General features: G+C 48.8%; 1 protein-coding gene across 1 annotated transcript in view; it reads right to left on the bottom strand.

Moving 5' to 3' along the window:
- LOC146785486 (disintegrin and metalloproteinase domain-containing protein 9-like) overlaps positions 1–18045 on the bottom strand; it is a 1594707-nt gene that overhangs the window by 614696 nt on the left and 961966 nt on the right. Inside the window, exon 12 of the mRNA XM_085633059.1 lies at positions 794–968. Within this exon, the coding sequence (XP_085489185.1) occupies positions 794–968 (175 nt within the window). The remainder of the gene's footprint in view (positions 1–793; positions 969–18045) is intronic.

Below are 18045 nucleotides of genomic sequence, written 5' to 3' on the forward strand. Positions count from 1 at the left end.
CTTGTTCATGAAGCAACATAAGCAGGAATCTCTTGATCCTTTGCGTCTTACTGAAGGCGCATAATAACTCTTTTTCATTGATACCCAGTTCGTAGGTCTAATATTTAGCAATTAATCTAGCTTCAGTCGGAAGAAGTAAAGTGTCAACAGGACCAACCCTCTTTTCGGAAAAGCTACAAACAGTACTGATCATTTCAAGTCATTTTCCAAATGTTGCAGTGTGGAGAAATGGTCAACTTTGGGGGCCCCTGGCGGTCTGCTCTGGATCCTAGTTCTATGTTGCAGCAGTACTCAGAAAAACCTAGCCAGCAGTAACTCAATTGAGGAAAGTTGGGAGGGAGGGTAAAGCCAGGAACACTTAGTGGTGTCTGTCAAAAGGGTCTGTGCTGCCTTTCATACTGGTTATCAGTTCTTCTGTAGGTGGATACAGAGTAAATAGGCAAAATGCACGATGCAGAGTAAATAGGCAAAATGCAGTCACTCACAGTGAGGAGAACCAATAGAGGAAGTGGGTTGACCCACTGCCCATACTGTATGCTGTGGGGGGAGGAAACAAAATGTGACAGACAACTGAACAGACCAATGGATGAAGAGGGCTGACTAAAAGACCCAGTATGTACATTTTATATATTTGTACTTTTATTACGAGTTTTTGGAAACATGAGGCTGGCGAGACAGATAAAGCTGTATTTATGTAAGGCTCTTGCAGGCTTTACGCAATGAAATAAATTCAAGCACCTCATACAATAAAACATATTTTTTAAGGACAAAAACATTTTTGGCATTTACTAACCTTATCAGAGCCGCAATCACATTCCTCTTCCGTTTCAACAAGCTTGTTGCCACAGACAGGGGTCATGGAAAGGGTTGTTTGAACTGATGGTGCATTCCATAAACAAAATGACGCGTCTGAGTTAAGGAATGTCTCAAGGTCTTTTATACTGCATCCGCTAATGCCAATTGATATTCTGAATGTAAAAACACAACAGGTTAAGTTTTTAAAAAGTGCAACATAAAATTCAAAGATATGACAGGTTGTCTCATTGAACTCCAAATTAATACCTCATTAAATATTTCACAGTTAACTACACTGAAAAATGCCTTTCCTTTTAGGTCATGCCTGAGCCAGCGCGCGTTAGTGCCAGTTTTTCCATACCCAAGACATACCACAAACGATGTAACCACCCTGTGAAGGTCGGTAGTTGGGGTGTACGCCAGTGAGTGAGTATGTTTGTATAGCTGACCCTAGCGCAATGGTCATCATCCGGCCCTTACGTGAACGCAATGGATAGGTCAGGGGATTGGGCAGTCCTAAGATTACATAGGCTGGGAAACGCGGTATCTCCGTCTCGAAGTGCTTGTCTACTTCATCCAGCACCTGCGTCCAGTAGGATTGGAGATGTGTGCATTCCCACAGTACATGAGCTAGACTGCCCACATGGCCACAACCCCTCCAGCACGTCGCCTCACGAGAGCGATCCATCGCGTGTAAGCGCTCCGGGGTGTAGTACCAGTATGTCACAATCCAAGAGTGTCCGTGAGTCCCATGTGGTATGCAGAATGCCGTGCCCTGTAAAATATACCCTCCCATTCTTTATTTGATTTGATTTGAGATTGTATTTATAAAGCGCAGCTATCACTCCGCGAGGAGTATCTTGGCGTTGACGTCGTACAGTGATGAGAAAAAGAAGAGGATATTGACCTGCTAAGAATGATTAGATCAAAGCAAGACAGCAGTCCTCCGAGATGCCATAGATCCAGGTTTTAAGTTCTTTCCTGAATGAAAGTTCAGTGTTGCAAAGTTTGATCTGAGCAGGGAGCTTGTTCCAGGCTCTGGCTCCCATAAAAGCCAGGGTTCTTGGCCCTTTAGATTTATATCTAAAGTAGGGCAGTTTAAAAAGATTTGCCGAAGAAGATCTAAGCAACCTGGTAGTAGTATATGGGGTGAAACGTGCAGACAGAAATTAGGGACCAACCTTCATTTTTGCCCAATACGTGACAAGAAGAATCTTAAACAGGATTCTTTTGGGGATCGGAAGCCAGTGAAGTTTATTCAAGGCTGCGGAGGCTGAAGACTTTCTAGGGAGCTTAAGCACCAGGCGGGCTGCAGCATGCTGCACCACCTGGAGCTTCTTTAAAACTGACCTATTGACTCCGGCCAAGAGGCCGTTACAGTAATCAATGCGAGATAGTATCAGGGCCACTGCTACGGACTTTCTTGCAGACAAAGGGAGAAACGTAAAAAAATTTTTAAAGATTTGATTAGACTAAAACATGTGCCTGCAACTGTTTTATTGTGAGGAAGGAAAGAGAGAGAGTTGTCAAATTGAACTCCTAAGTTCCTAGCAACCTTTACAACCTCGGGAGGTGGGGTAGCTCCGTCAGGCCACCATTTAGATGGCTGGAAGGAGACATCCGGCCCTATATGGAGAATCTCCGTTTTGTCCGTGTTACACTTCAGATGATTGTTCAACATCCATTGAAGAACAGCAGTCAGACACAGTTTGAAGTTCATTTCAGCCTGCGTGGAGTCATTCTCCAAGGAGATAATCATTTGGGTGTCATCTGCGTATGACATAACCTCGATCCCAAAAGAGTTGATCAAGGTGATGAGGGGAGCCATATACACGTTGAAAAGTAACGTGCTGAGGGAAGATCCCTGAGGCACTCCTGCCGTGATGGTGCGCTCTGAGGAGAGGGACGGGCCAAGGGTAACCGCCTGTCTCCGAGAGGCCAGGAAGGATTTAATCCACTTCAGCACCGTACCAGAGATGCCGCTGCATTCGAGACGCCTCAAAAGAATGTCATGGGAGATCGTATCGAATGCAGCCGACAGATCCAAAAGAATCAGGACCGCTCTCCTACCTCTATCTGTGATCATTTTCAAAGAGTCAGAGACTTCAATGAGGGCTGACTCTGTAGAATGTTTGGGCCGAAATCCAGATTGACACGGATGGAGAGTATGTTGCTCTTCAAGAAATTTTGTTAACTCCTTTAGGACAAAGATTTCCGTGATTTTACCCAAAATTGGGAGAAGAGAGATTGGGCGAAGGTTAGAAAGTACATTCGAGTCAATATGTTTTTTTTTTTTTTAGTGGTTTAACCAGCGCCAGCTTCCACTCCGCTGGGTCAGTACCCGTCCTGAGAGAGGAGTTAACAATCTGGTTGATCATGGGGTTTACTACCTCTAACAATTTGTGTAGAACTGACGGAGGACAGGCATCCAATGGTGATCCAGATTTGCATTTTTCAATGGCTAAGAGGGTCATGTCCAACGAAACAGGTTCAAATGTGGAGATGGACACATCTCCACATGGGTCGGGGATAGAATTACAGCCTGGAAAGTCTCTCTGAATTTTGAGGATTTTTTCATCAAAGAACAAGGAGATCTGATCACACAGTGACTGAGACGCTGGGAGCTCCCCTTGTTCTGCCATAGGTTTAGTAAAGAACTTCACAATTTGAGAGATCGCTTTCTGATTATCTTTGGCTGTGTTGATTTTATTTGTAAAGAATTCCTTTTTAGCCAGTTGAACCTGAAGAAAGTATGCTTTCCTAGCCTCCTTAAACAATTTTTTTTTCTCCTCCCTATATCCCTTTCTCCACTGGAGCTCCAGTTGCCTGCAGTGCAGGTGAGCTTGGGCCAATTTGGGTGTGAACCAGGGAGTATTTAAGTTTTTAATTTAAACGGTTTGCTCTTAGTGTTTGAGGGCATAAGAGCCTTACCGACACTGAACAGCCAAGACTGGAAGAGACGAGAGTCTGTCTCTGTCTGGCCAGTCAACGTTGGAGCAAGCTCTTTGGCCGTCATCAGTAGATTGGGGTGTTTCACGATCTGTGCCCAACCAAGCCCCTGCTGAGGTTTATTAAAAAATTTCACAATCCGTGTCTTCGGGGGCATTGTGATTCTAAGGGGAATAAGGGAGTGATCAGACCAGATTAAAGGGGAGGGAGGGTCTACAGCGAGCCAGGGTAAGTTAGAGCAGACCCATTCGAGGGTGTGACCGGCCTGATGGGTGGGACCCTTCACTATTTGTTGTAGCGAAAATAGGTCAAGGACTTGAAGAAAATTACATGTCCCCGGATTAGAGTTATCCTCTAAATGGAGATTAAAATCACCAAGAAGTGTGAAATTCGCATATTTGAGTATGAGGTGACTTAGGGAATCATTAAGTGAGTCGATGAATTTGGTATTTTGACCAGGAGGCCGATAGATAAGGGCACCTGAGAAGCATGCAGTGGCAGTCAAAGAAAGACAGAAGCCTAGACATTCGGCTTCTTTAATAGTGTCTAATTCAAAGAAGGTGCAGACAAAGGAGTCACACAGGATAATAGCCAATCCTCCACCCCTACCTACCAGCCGATCCTTTCTATGTATAAGGTAACCTGGTGGGATGGAGTCCGCCACATCCTGGTTACTCCAGTCCTTAAGTCAGGTCTCGGTCACAAATAAAATATCTAGTTGGGAGTCCAGTAGAAGGTCTCTGATGTCTTGACTATGTTTGCCCATAGATCGTGCATTAATTAGACCTCCTGTAAGTAGACCCCCATTCCTAGCATTAACAGACCTGGAGTTAGTTTCCTGATTAGAGACACCCATCGCTAGTACAAACGGAAGGTCTGACAGACAAGCGGAGCAGGAGCAGACTCCATGAGTGAAGTCTGGAGAAATAATATGTTGGTATGACTCAGTGTTCTTCCCAGCTCCCTTTCCCACCGGTTTTTGCTAGAGTTATATGAGTGTTTGTATTTAATCTGCAATTGTTTATAGAGATCGGAGATGAGGTGTTTGTCTGATGTGCGTGTAATGAGCCATCGCTCATAGGGGGAGAGGCGCCTCTCCGCCCCGGAGCGAACCTGTGGCTGAAGCGCCCAGTGTCTCACCTGCATATACCGCAACCTCTCCGTCTCCGGCAGCCCAAAGTCTCTCCGCATCTGGGCGAACTAGTGTACCCCCCCCCCCCCTCCCCATAAACATGGCAAAGGGACCGGCAGCCCGCAGCTCTCCAACTCGCAAAGGCGGCTTCCTCCAGTCCAGGGGTGAAGTCGGGATTGCCCGTCAACGGGGTAAGCGGAGACGGGAAGGGTGTGAGTTCGTGCATGAGGTTAGTGGCGTCCCAAACTTCAAGAGGGACCCGCGTAATATAAGAGGCATACAGGTTAGGAGTCCTGTGGTGTTTGCGTAAGAAAGGAATTTCCTGCAAAGGTCGTGCCGCTATTGCCTGGTCTTGAAACAACCAATGTTTCTCTGATTCCCATTTGCTCCATTCCACTAGGTATCTCAGTTGGGCTGCTTGAAAGTAGAGTCCCAGATCTGGAACCCCGAGTCCCCCCACTTCTGGTGTTAATACCACCAGCGCTCGCCGTATTCGTGGCTTCCGCCCATTCCAGATAAACCGGGACAGGTCTGACTGCATCGTTCGAATTCATCCAACAGGCGGACGGAGAGGTATAGTGCGAAAGAGATAGAGAATCTGTGGGAGAATGGTCATCTTGACCGCTGCAACCCTACCCAACCAGGAGAGGGGATTGTGCCGCCACCTGTCGAGTTCCCGGCGGATTCTGTCACGCAGCAGTGTATAATTCGTGTGAACCACTTTAGAGAGTGATGGGGCCAGTTGAATCCCTAGATACGGTATTGCATCTGTCGACCAACGAATGGGAAGTCGGGTTTGCAGGTGATCTCGTGCGGGACGAGATACGATAAGTCCAGGGCTAAGGATTTCCCTGCATTTACTTTGAACCCGGCTGCCTGAGCAAAAGCATCCAATTCCGCCCAGCACGCTGGGAGAGAGCGGACATTGGATCAGATAATGATAATAATACGTCATCCGCGTATAGACTGATCGTGTGGACGAAGCCCCCGAACCGTATCCCCGTGACCTCCGGGTTTTGTCGCAGCCTCTGAGCCAGGGGTTCCATGTAAAGGGCAAAGAGGAGGGAAGACAGCGGACACCCCTGCCTCGTGCCCCTCTCGATGTGGAAGCGGGAGGATGTGTAGCCGTTCACCCTGACTGCAGCTGTGGGGAGTTTATAACAATTAAGGATATGCGTGCGGAACCGGTCGCCTATTCCTGCCCTCTCCAATACCTGTTCCAAAAATGGCCAGTGGACGCGGTCGAACGCCTTTTCAGCGTCGATGGCCAGCATCATAAATTCCCCCGGGACCCGAGTAGCATTTTCAATAAGTTGCAAAATCCGCTTTGTGTTGTCTGCCGTTTGTCGTTCGGGGATGAAGCCCGCTTGGTCCGGGTCCGTGAGGCACGGCATATGAGGGCTGAGGCGGGCTGCTAGTATCCCTGTGTATAGTTTAAAATCTATGTTAAGGAGGGATATTGGTCGGTAAGATTCGCAGTGCGAGCAATGTTTCCCGGGTTTGGGAATTACTGCTATTGAAGCCTCTAAGAGGTCGCCTGGAATAGCTCCCTGAGTAGCAAAGGAATTAAACAACCTGGTAAGAATCGGAGCTAACAGGGGACAACATTTCTTATAGAAGATGGCGGGAAAGCCGTCTGGACCAGGGGCCTTCCCCAGTTTGAGACGAGAAAAGGCGGACACTACCTCCTCCAGTTGAATGCTTCTATCTAGATGGTCGGCCTGCGCCGTCGACAGAGCCGGCAGTGTGATGGAGTCTAAAAAAGCCGCCCCGTCAGAACGTTCCAAGGGGGCCTCCGCGTACAAAGTCGCATAAAAATCTCGGAATGCCTCTGCGATGTCCCTATTCTCCATTGCTTCTGTGCCGTCTTCCCGAGAGATCACTTTAACTCCCTGTCTTTGATGAACCTCTCTAAGCTTATGGGCCAAAAGGCGCCCACACCTGTCCCCACCTGCATAGTAGGCGTGTCGCAGCCTCAATGCTGCGAACTCTGCCCTGTCTTGGTCGAGTGCCGTTAGCTGTTGGTGAACGGCTTTGAGTTGCCGCCATATTCTCTGAGCTCCCGTCCGCTGATGCATCCGTTCAAGTTCCCGGACCTGCTATGTAAGCTCTTCCCTTTTGTACCCTCGCTCCCTATTGTCCGCCACCGAGATCGAGATGAACTCCCCTCTAAGAACCGCCTTTAGCACTGCCCATTGCGTGGCTAGTGTAGTGTCTGGGTTATCATTATGTTTGAGATAGTCATGAATGTGACGCTGGATGCGTTTAACCACCTCTTCCCGATGCAGGAGAGCGTCCCTAAGACGCCACACCCTGGGTGGACGCGACGTGGGCGGGAGGGTGAAAATCGCAGTCACCGGGGCGTGATCTGATAAAGACGCCACTCCTATATCAGCTGCTGTCGAGAGCGCCCGTGCCGATGCAGCTACTAAGAAGTGGTCTAGTCTGGCGTAGGTCTTATGCGCATTAGAATAAAAGGAGTATTCTCTGTCTCGAGGATGCATGCTGCGCCATAGATCGCATAACCCCAAGTCCTGCAGGCGGGCAAGCCCCTCCACAGAAATTGCCCCGGCCTGATGCGAGCGCTGGCTGGATCTATCCTGAGCATTATCGAAAACCAAATTGAGGTCCCCCCAAGGATGACATTGCGATCAGGTGTAGCCGTGGCCTCTGTAAGTGCAGAATGTAAGAATCGCTCTGAATCCTCATTCGGGGCATACAAGGAGCTAATCGTGAACGGCACTCCCCCAAGGGCAAAGCGGTATGTCAGTAGGCGCCCCCTGATCTCAGCCACTTTATGCAGAACTTCCCCCCGAAACCGCGGTGCCACTAGAATCGCCAGCCCTGCTGTTTTAGTAGGCCCGGAGGAGAAGAACTGCGTGGGAAACTTCCGGGACTTAAGACGATGGCAATCACGCGCTAATAGGTGGGTTTCCTGCAGCAAGCAAAGATCTGCGTGGGAATTTTCTAAGCATGATAGGACAGCCCTACGTTTAACTGGGTTGTTAAGACCCCGGACGTACAGGGTCAGTATCTTAATTGTGGTGGGTGGCATGGTATGTGTCGCATGGGAGACACAGCAACTGTGAGGCGTCGTGTATTGTGGCTCCAGAGCATCCGGTGTGTAAACAAATCAGAGACACAGGGGCGCAGGGGGTCGCACTAACCATAAAAGAAAGGTGGACGCGGAGCACTAACCTCCCTCCCTCACCCACCCCAAAAAACCCCAACAAAAAAAAACAAAATACCATTATAACTGGGAACATATAGTCCATCACTCGTCTGTGAGTGGTGAAAATTCATTGGGGTGTGTCCACCAACAGTGGAAGGAAGCCCCCCTCCCGCCAAAGATCTGGATATAAAAAACAAAGTCTCTCAGGTACCGTGCGTAACCGGGTCAGCCAATATTAGAAACAGAAAAGTCCGTGGACACAGCTTCCTGCGCCGATAGTCGGCCCTTCGTGATCTCCGCCGCTGGCGGTTTCTTGAGACGGCGTTTACAACCCTGTTGACGCCATCGAGGCCCAGCGTTCTCTGTTCCTGTCGTGGGGGTTCCCTCACCTTCCTCCTCGTCCGGGAGGTCCACCCCTAGCAATTTGCTGGCCTCAGACAGAGAGCGCAACTGGTAGAGCTTGTCATCCTTACGAAACACCAAGCGGAAGGGGTGACCCCAGCTGTAGGGAATGTTATTGTGTTGGAGGTGTGTTGTGATGGGTTTGAATAGGCGCCTTTTTTGCAGCGTGAGAGCGGATAAGTCCTGGTACAGCACCGGTTTGTGTTCGCGAAACTGTAAGGAGTGCAAACGTCGTGCTTTTTGCATTATCAACTCTTTAGTGCGGTAGTCCTGCACACACACTAGAATGTCTGACGGGGGGGCTGACGGCGCTCTGGGGGGTCCCACCCTATGCACCCGATCTATCACCAATTCCGTGTCCAAAGGTCGGTCCAGGATGTGATTGAAAAGCTCCCTCGCATAGGTGAAAAGATCCTTCGAGGTGTCATCCGCCTTCACTCCCCTGATTCTGTTAGGTCTACAGAGCTCCCCAGGATCCGGGCGGCGTAATGCTGGTCCACCTCCCGATATCCCCGGACTCCAACCTAAAGGTTACGGGGCCCAGAGGTGATCAGGTGAGGGAAAGGGTAAAAGGGAAAGGGACAGCAGGGACAAGAACCTGTAAGACAAAAGAAGAACAGTCACACACAGTTCATCCTGTAACATCTACTCTCATATAGGTCGTCACACTAATACCAATAATTACCATGGGTTTTCTGGGAGTCTTTCCCCAAGCTCTCTGAGATTCCTCTCTCAGGACAATAAACCATATAAACCAAGTACACAGGCACTCTCTGTGTACCCTTAGTAATATCCGTAGTCTGGTCAGTCACATCAAGATCTATCACCACCAGAGCTCCAGTCTTCCTTCAGACTAGCGCTCCAAACCCCATTACCTAATCCGTTAAATGTTTGAAAATAAAACAACAAGGATGGCTTCCACTGTAGGTCACCGCCGCCGATGCTCTTTAAGTTGTAGCGCTCCTTCACAACGTGAGGATCAACGCGCTATGAGTCATGCCTCTATTATGTTTTTTCTCGTGGGGGACCCCCTTGGTTAACCTCACCAGGAGTCGAGTCTTATTTGGAAATCACTTCCACATCGCACCCCACTGAATGCCAAGTTAGGTGCTGCTACACCTTAGCCACACGTGCTCAGCCGAGCACTGAATCCTATGAAATAGACTCCACAAGGGTGAAGTCTGGGAGCCTCTGCTCCTCTGGGTCTTTTGCTTTGTGTCTCGTAGGTTAACCAGCTCTACCGAGCTTCCAACAGTACAATTGCACCGAAGCGGGTGCATAAGGGGAGTGAAGTGCCTCAGCTGCGCACAGACCTTCGTACTCGTCCGAACACTCGTCAAGGATCGGGCTGTACGCGAGAGGGAACCAGGAGCTGTTCCTACCTGCTCTGCGCCGCGACAATCTCTCCGCCGCTGGCTTACGGGAACACGCCCACCTACGAACCTCCGTCTGACGGCTCCTTTGAAGTCTCCTCCCCCAGAACAACACAGCGGTGAACTGCCACTGCGTTCGCCGACCTTCCTTCTCCGATGGAATTACGCACATCTCTGGCCGGGCTGGACGCCGTTAAATAGGCATCTACTTCCGGTCCCCGGGGCTGCTGGGAGTTGTAGTCTTTAAACGCTGGGTAGGCGCTTCGGACTACGATTCCTGACAGATTCGGATGTTATGGCGACGGGAGCGATTTTCAAGGTCCTCAAGGTGGACCTGAAGGTCCACCTGCTGATCGTGCAGTCGAATGATCTCCAGCTGTAGATTCGCTATTTCCTCATCTCTTCCATCGCTCTTGCCCTCCAGATCTGCAACCCTCTCCCCGATGCCATCCATGTCGCGGCGGACCTCTTTGAGCTCAGACGTGAACTCCTGCTTGAAGGTTTGGATATCAACCCGCAATGCGACAAACATCGACTCCAGAAAGGCCTTGGTGATGGGCTCTGATCCTCTGGCCCCCGGCGTCTCCCGCCCGAGCCCCCGGAGTCCGCGGCAGCGGCCATCCTTTAGTCCGGGGTCTTGGAGAACAGGTCTTTGATAGTTTTGTCCTGCCGCTTCCTGGAGGTGGACATCGCGCCTCCCACGGGTCCCCTGTAGTATCGTGCGGAGGCCCTATCCCTTTTTCACCAGTCCTCCGTCGGGGAACCGGACCCGGCCGATTTCTGGAAGGCAGCGGAAGACCCAAAGTCTCTGCCTCCGCTCACGGCTGCTCCAGCGTTCTCAGCCACCTGTGGCGCTCCTGCCCCTGGACCCCATGGGCGTGCGGCACGCCCCGAATGCACCTCTGCCCCTGCTCGTTCTGTCTGCGACCTCAGGCTGCCTCCGCACCGCCAATGCGAGCGGCAATCTTCTTGTCCCCTCTGGCACTCGGTGTCTGCACTGCTATTATTGACAGGGACGCTGCCTGCCGCCCCTGGCTCGCCAGTCCACGTTCTCCTTTGTGCGGCGGGTGCCCAGCGCGGCGCCACAGTCCCAGGGGCCCACTGGACCGCGGAGCCCAAACGTCCAGAGGCCCCTCGCAGCCGCGAACGGGCCCCAGATGATTACACTGGTACCAGGGAGGGGGGAGTATCGTACGCGGCCTGCCTCCGGCCTCCGTCGCCCCAATCCCGGCTCGGATCCCTCAAGCGATAGTTCCCTCTCTGGGCCGCTCGACCTTGCACCCCGCTGTATCCTGCGTCGCCGCGGTCAGTGCCTCAGCCCTTGCTCGACTCCGGCAGCGAGGGCCAAACTCAGCGCTCCAGACTCAATGGGCCACCGGACCGCGAACCCTAGGCCCCCAAAGTCCCCGCGCCGATCGACACTAGGCCCCGGACAAGGGAGCCGCCGGGGGAGGGGGGGGAGCATGCAACTGGCCCCCGCACACCGCTGTCTCCGTCCTGATTCGGCTCTCACCGGGTGCGATTAGCTCCCCTGCGCTGCCTGTCTTCGCGGCCTTCCACGCTTCTCTCCGCCTCTTCTTCTGCCTCGGCGCGGGGGGCGCATGACTCCAAGCCCCGCAGTCCCCTGCCACTGCGTTAGATCTAGGCCCAGGCCTCGCGGCCCGCAACGGGCCTCGAGCTATTCCGCCCCGGCTCCAGCGCCGCTCCCGGCTTTCCAAGATGGCGTGCCGGACCCGGTTGCGGTCGCGGCACCTCGTCGCCGGCCCCCAGGGACCCTCACCTCCTTCACAGCTGCCACTCCTGGGGATCACCGGCGCTCACCTTCCGCCCCAGGCGCAAGAGGCCTCCGCCGCAGCTCCACAGACCTCCGGTGCTCCTGCCGCCGCATGCCGCCTCCCTTCACCCGTGCCGAACTCCTCACCGCTGCAGGCATTTCGGGTCCCGGGACTCTGGGGAATGCAGTTCGGGTACCGTCGATGCTAATGTCGGCCTGGCGGCCGGTGCTAAATCCGACCTCGGCGGGAGCTCCGGAGCAGGACGACTGCTCACTCCGCCATCTTGGCTCCGCCCCTGTAAATTATTTTTAATTAAATTTTCATGCATGTGTGGCCACTGTATTTCAATGTTATTAGCTGCACACACGTCACAAACGCGCAATGTTCACATATCACAGTGTCATAGATGTGCTTGCATCTTTTAAAAATTTCACCTGTGGTCTACTTTCATTTAAAATAAACTTGTGTCCTGTCTCTCCACCTATGCAGTCTCTAGTTTTCATTCTTCTGCTTGGGTCACCTCCCGGAAGTAAAATGCAGAGCGAAACACATGCACATTTAAGACCTCACATACAATCCAGCTGTACACGACTTAAGAAAACAGTTTTTTTTTCAAATACCATGTCTGCCTTCTGTCAATACACAAAGAAGGGAAGCTCAACCCCTGCAGATCAGACATGGTTCCAAGTTTTAATAATTGCATATTCATCAATGATTTTTCTAAAATCTGCATTGGGCTTCCTGAAGAACAGGTGGAATAAGGTGGGACACAGGCATTCTTCTCCACCCTCTCCTCACACTCGAACACCCAAAACTAACAGGCAAGTTTTTTCTCTCAGGCGTACCAGCAGACAGCTCGCTGGGTTGATGTGCCGGCTGGAGAGATCTGCTTGTCAGTATAGATCACGTATAGGACAACTCAGTGAATTTGTGCACTTGCTACAGATGTGTGCACTTATGTATAATCCACAAGTTACAAAACCAATAATAACTCAGCGAGTTTGCGCACCTGCTGCATTGTGTGTTTGTAATAGTAATTATAGCGCGTTTAGTTTGGCGCACCTACTACAAACATAACATTTGTCTCTTTCTAACTTGTGAGATTGGTGCTTTTTTAACTTTTATATTATCAGATGTATTAATGCTCATTAATAGCTCCGTCAACAAATGATAAATTGACTGCCTTACCGGAATTTGAAAATGTAGGCAAAAGGTCACCCACTGCTCCCTTCAGGAGTCATGAAATTCACTCAGAAGTAAGCGAACCTTTAATGTTAATCTATTAGTGCCTAATATGGTGTACCAACACCAAGGCGCTGTTATCAGCTTTTTGGTAGTTCTCCATAAGCACTTCCGCCCTCATCACCCACATCATGCAGATCACAGAGTTGTATTTATGTGGATAGCTCAGTGGGTTGCTGCTTTTGACAGAGATATATTTTTGTTACTTGCAATTCTTAAGCTGCAACCCTCACAATATAGCACAGTGAGCTATAAACAGGCACAAAGGATCTGCATGCAAACTTGCAAGGTATGGCTTTAGAACCTTATTGTTTTTTCGCTCAATCCCTCATTATCTTAGGCTTGCTAAAAACATTCCTTTGGGATCTAATAAAGTCTTAGGGCCAGATGTATCAAGGTAAATTGCAATCGCAAATGCTGAAATTCGCAGAATCTCAGCGTTTGCGATCGCAATTTAGCTGTGTGCAATGCAGGTAAGTAAAAATCCACTCGCAAAATAAGGAATGGCAAGCATGCGTAAGCATTTAGAGAATCACAATTTGCGATTACCTAAATGCTATTCTGGTAGACATCGCAAACTGCGATTTTGCTGTAAGGAATCGCAAATTACCACCAACTTCAGGTTGGTGGTAAATTGCGATTTCCTTGAAAAATGCAATTTTATGCATTTTTCAAAGTGCCATGTGGCACACATACATGCTCTTAGGGCATGTATGTGCGCCACATGTGCACCAATGCACATTTCAGGGGTGCAACAGGGTGTCCTTTACGAACCCTTGCACCCTTGAAATTGCTTGCGCACTTTGCGAGTACCTATTGCAGTACCCTATTGCCTCTTGGCCCTAGGAATGAATGGGAAGCCATTCCTTATTTGCGACTCGCAAATAAGGAATATGTAGGAATCGCAAAAAAATATTGGGATTCCTACCTACATAGAATTTTGCGAGTCCTTAATAGCTATTCCCCAAAAATCGCTATTAAGGACTCGCAAAATGCTACAATGATACATTCTTGCATTTCTGTTCCTCTCAACCATACACCCTTAACATATAATGCCTTCCAGAATCCACAATATTTGACTCATAGACCTTATAACAAGGGCCACTGGACCTATCATATTCTAAGGCCATGGCGTTTTTCAGGGCTTTTCTCACATAATTCCAGATTTGCAGCATTAGCCACATGATCCATCATCTGCTACATAACCTGCAAATTTTAACAAAAATATTGTTTCTACCTCAAACGGTTCAAAAGTTATTAAAACACAGCAACACGTTTTGCTGCGCAGTGGAAGACCCTTCGTAAAGCTTGACTGGTCACCTATCTGTTGCTTGTTGCTATATTTTGGTGTTAAATTGGTACTAATGAGGTGCAACCAATGCCCAGACAGTTTTAACAAGTGTAACAAGCATTTGCAATGGAATAGGTCTCACATGTTTTAGAGTTAGAGCTATTGGCACTGTAATGTAAATGTTTTTACTTATGTGTTTTGAAGTGAAGTGGATTTATCTGATGGCTATTGCGTGTGTTACAATGCATCTAAAATTAAGGAATCTGGGAAACTGAATGGGCCAAATGTACCAGGCTCAGATTGCACCTCTCCGAGGCACATTTGATAAACACCTTCTGTCTTTTACAATGCCTTTCTCGGGGAAACAAAATACTAATTCCAAAAGAGAGGTATGTCAGCTGTAACAGACTGGTTTACTGTGCTACTTTTCTTTAACTATTTAAGATGTATGTTGCACTAACCTGTGAGTATATATCAGAAATCCCCATGTACTATGGAAGCTTTTCATGCGTGAATATATTTGGAGCCTTAAACACTGCATTTGTGTAGCATGTCTTTTGATTGGCTTGCACCACATGCTGATTATCCTTTTTGATATATCCCTGGCAGTTTCAAAGGTTAGACCTAATCTGACAAACACAACCTACTTTAAAACCATGAAAACGTTCACACATAGGGATCACACAAGAGACAAGTCAGTTACATCTGTCATCTGAATGTTGCATTGTTATTTCTTCGTTTCTGTCATCTAAAGGAGATCTAGAAATCATAAAGGATTCATGCACAGCAGGACCTCGATAGTGTCAACAATTGTTGCTTGATCGGGAAGCATCTTCAAGGCATTGGCAGTGGGAGCGGTGTCTGGGTGTTGTAATGAAAGCAGTAACTGCTTGGGTAAGGGGTCTAGTCAAGAAGACATGGGAGCTTTAATTTGCCCTATGGGTGTGGTAAAGAAGTTTCAGACTGTTCACTCTATCTGCTCATACTTTGCAAAGTGATGCTTAGCAGTCTGTTCCTTGCTAGGCTAGCCCTTTCGTTCGCACTTTCTAAATTCTCCCTATCCTGCTTGCAGCTCGTTAATAAAATAGTTTCAAATTCAGCCATGCTAAATCGCTGCTCCAGAAAATTCATGGGCTCGCGATCCAGGCTAGAGTCCCTTTCAAAACTCTTTTTGACAATGCTGGTAGATTCCCGAATCAATGCTCGCAGTTTTGGTCAACGGGCCATCCGCTAACTTCTAAATGATTGCCTTAATTAAGCTTGGAGGCAGGAGTTTCTTGGCTCTTGGTGTGCTACTCCCTGCAAGTCAATGCCAGCCATGCTTAGGCTTAATTCTTACTTTGATGGATCTCATAAAAGGTAGTTTACATCTGTGTTTGTGTAAGGCAAGGGTTTAATACTGCTTTACTCCTCAAATGTTAATGTTTGTTAGGTATCTTTTTTTGTTAAAAAAATATCCCAGCAGTAGCATAAGTAATAAAATAAAATCCACGAAGTAAGATAAGAATGCCATACCACAGGCTGTTACTAAGTGTCCCTGTGGAGGTGAAAAGGGACTGCTATTAGTCACATAAGGCTCTGCACCCTTACTTATGCTACTTTTGGGATATTTAACAAAAAAAACCTAATAAACATTATTATTTGCAACGCCATTAGCTCAGACTTTCATTAATGCGAGACCTTTGCATTGCAAATGTTTGTTTTATATGGCCTGAATACAGGTTCATCTCTTGTAGTTAGTTGTCTTTGGTATGTCATACATTTTTTGCATGTTTTTATTATCACTTCATTTGTTTTAGGTAGTTACTTTTGCATTAAAAATGTCAGCTTTTAGAACGGACACAATGGCCGTCTGAAGAGTGAGCTCCGGCAGCCGGGGAAGATCGTATTCACTTTTCTCCCTTAAACCACCACCATCCACCCCTAATGAGGCAGGAATGAGCTCCAGGTGACCTACTGAGTGCGGGAAACAGCTTTTGAAGCTCCTGAGCCCTCCCCTTATGGCAATCGCCAGGTGATTCCCAGACATTTAGCAAGGTCGGCAGGTTGAGAAATGGTGCCTACGGTGCCATGAGGATTGGCTCACCCATCACAAATCCATCCTCCAAAAAGCTTTCCGAGCCTCTGAGTAAAAATATGACATCGAAGTGACAAGGAGGTAAAGAACTCACCCCTATTGCTTTTTTTGCAAACATCGTGCGCAGCCTCCCCTCTTGAGGCCCAGCAAGATAGAGAACGGCAAGATGGGGCAGCAGATCTGCACCTCCATGCGCGTCCATTCCCAGTGGCCTGCAGTGATCCACAGTGCCACTAGAGCCCTGGCCAGCATCCTGCACGGAATCCTACAGAACGCTTCTTAAATACGGAGGTAAACAGCATAAAGAGGCAACAAGTTCACCCCTTCCTCCACCCCGCCCACGGCGTATTGGCACCTCCGACATGTGCAACGTTGGCGTGGGGCCAGCGAGAAAGCCAGGCTTTGTTTTGCATTCTTGCACGGCTGTGCACACCCGCACGAGTCCAGCCAAAGACTTGTGTCAAGGGCTTGTGCATATGGAGATACTCACCCTAGTCTCCTCAGCACCCACTCTACAAATCTGCAGCTCCGACTCGCAAGGTGCAGAAGTTGGGCCTGCGGTGAGGCTGTACAATGTACCACTGTGCACCTGCTCACTCCTGTGCTGATCCGACGATGGACCCGCGGTGAGTTACCCTCACTGATTCAGACAACCGCACAATAACTGCGTAGCCTAGTCCTCTAGGCCGGAGCCCTCCTACAGCCACCAATGCGCGAACAACCTTCTCCTCCCTAAATTTCAGAAGAGCATACTAAAGGGAGCACCAACATCATCTAAATCATCACCGGGCCAATGCCAGGCCTACATTTCCCTTTTTTAAGACCTGCAAGGTTTAAGACCTATCACAGTTTATGGCCTACCATGAGGCCTATCATGCAGTTAACCAAGAAATAAATTGACACAACAAATTGGTGCATTTAGTAACAACCTGCACCTCCTTTCATCCAAGTACCCGACGTAATCTGCAAGCAATCTCCTCTTTCCTGCATTCTAGGAGGTGTGCCCAGATAAAGAACACACAGTTACATCATTCGGCCCGAGGCCTATGAAACTCTAATCAGCAAGACACAATCAAGAGATATGTTGTAAGCTTGCGAGCTATTATCTGCTGCAGGTTCTATTCCCACACCCCCATGCCATTGAACGTGAAAAAGCTCTTAAGAACATTAAATACCTGGCAAGCTGGAATAATCAATTACAGTGTCGTAGAAAGGGTCTAACCAATTCCGCAGGGGATAACGTGCCCCCTCCTGCAACTCCCCATTACTCTGTGTGTTTGGTGAGCCATCATCTACACCAGCAGCAACCTGATGCACCTCAGGCAGTGTAAGAGCATTGATCACTGAGTATGCAGCAATAGTTACACCTCTGCCTTGGGATCCAGCACTATCCACTGAGTACTGAGGCTCCAACCAACAGAGCCTGCTACACCACTGCTCGACCTAGTTAACGCAAGTGGTCCAAACCTCCAACAACGGGTCAGCAACAGTACCAAGTCGACCCAATACTTGTGCCTATATCCATGATGGCGAACAAAAAAGATCCCAGACAGGGACAAAAAGGATCATAAAGACAGCTAGAACAGAAGACATCCCTTAAAAGGGCCAAACAAGATCAACCTGCAATTGAGTCACCAGTCAAACTAAACTAAGCTCTAGATGCTAACAGCAAAATGGACCTAATCCTACGCAACCTCTTTTTTCTACAAGAATTGGCGCAAACCACCAAAGTAAATCCCGACCTTCTACAAATTGATATCTCCTGCCAGCGGAATGACTTTAAATCCCTATCCTCACGAATAGGGGAAGCTGGATCCAGAATCAGTGTGCTAGACGA

This window comes from Triturus cristatus, chromosome 11, assembly GCF_964204655.1.
Source record: "Triturus cristatus chromosome 11, aTriCri1.1, whole genome shotgun sequence".
Classification (NCBI taxonomy): domain Eukaryota; kingdom Metazoa; phylum Chordata; class Amphibia; order Caudata; family Salamandridae; genus Triturus; species Triturus cristatus.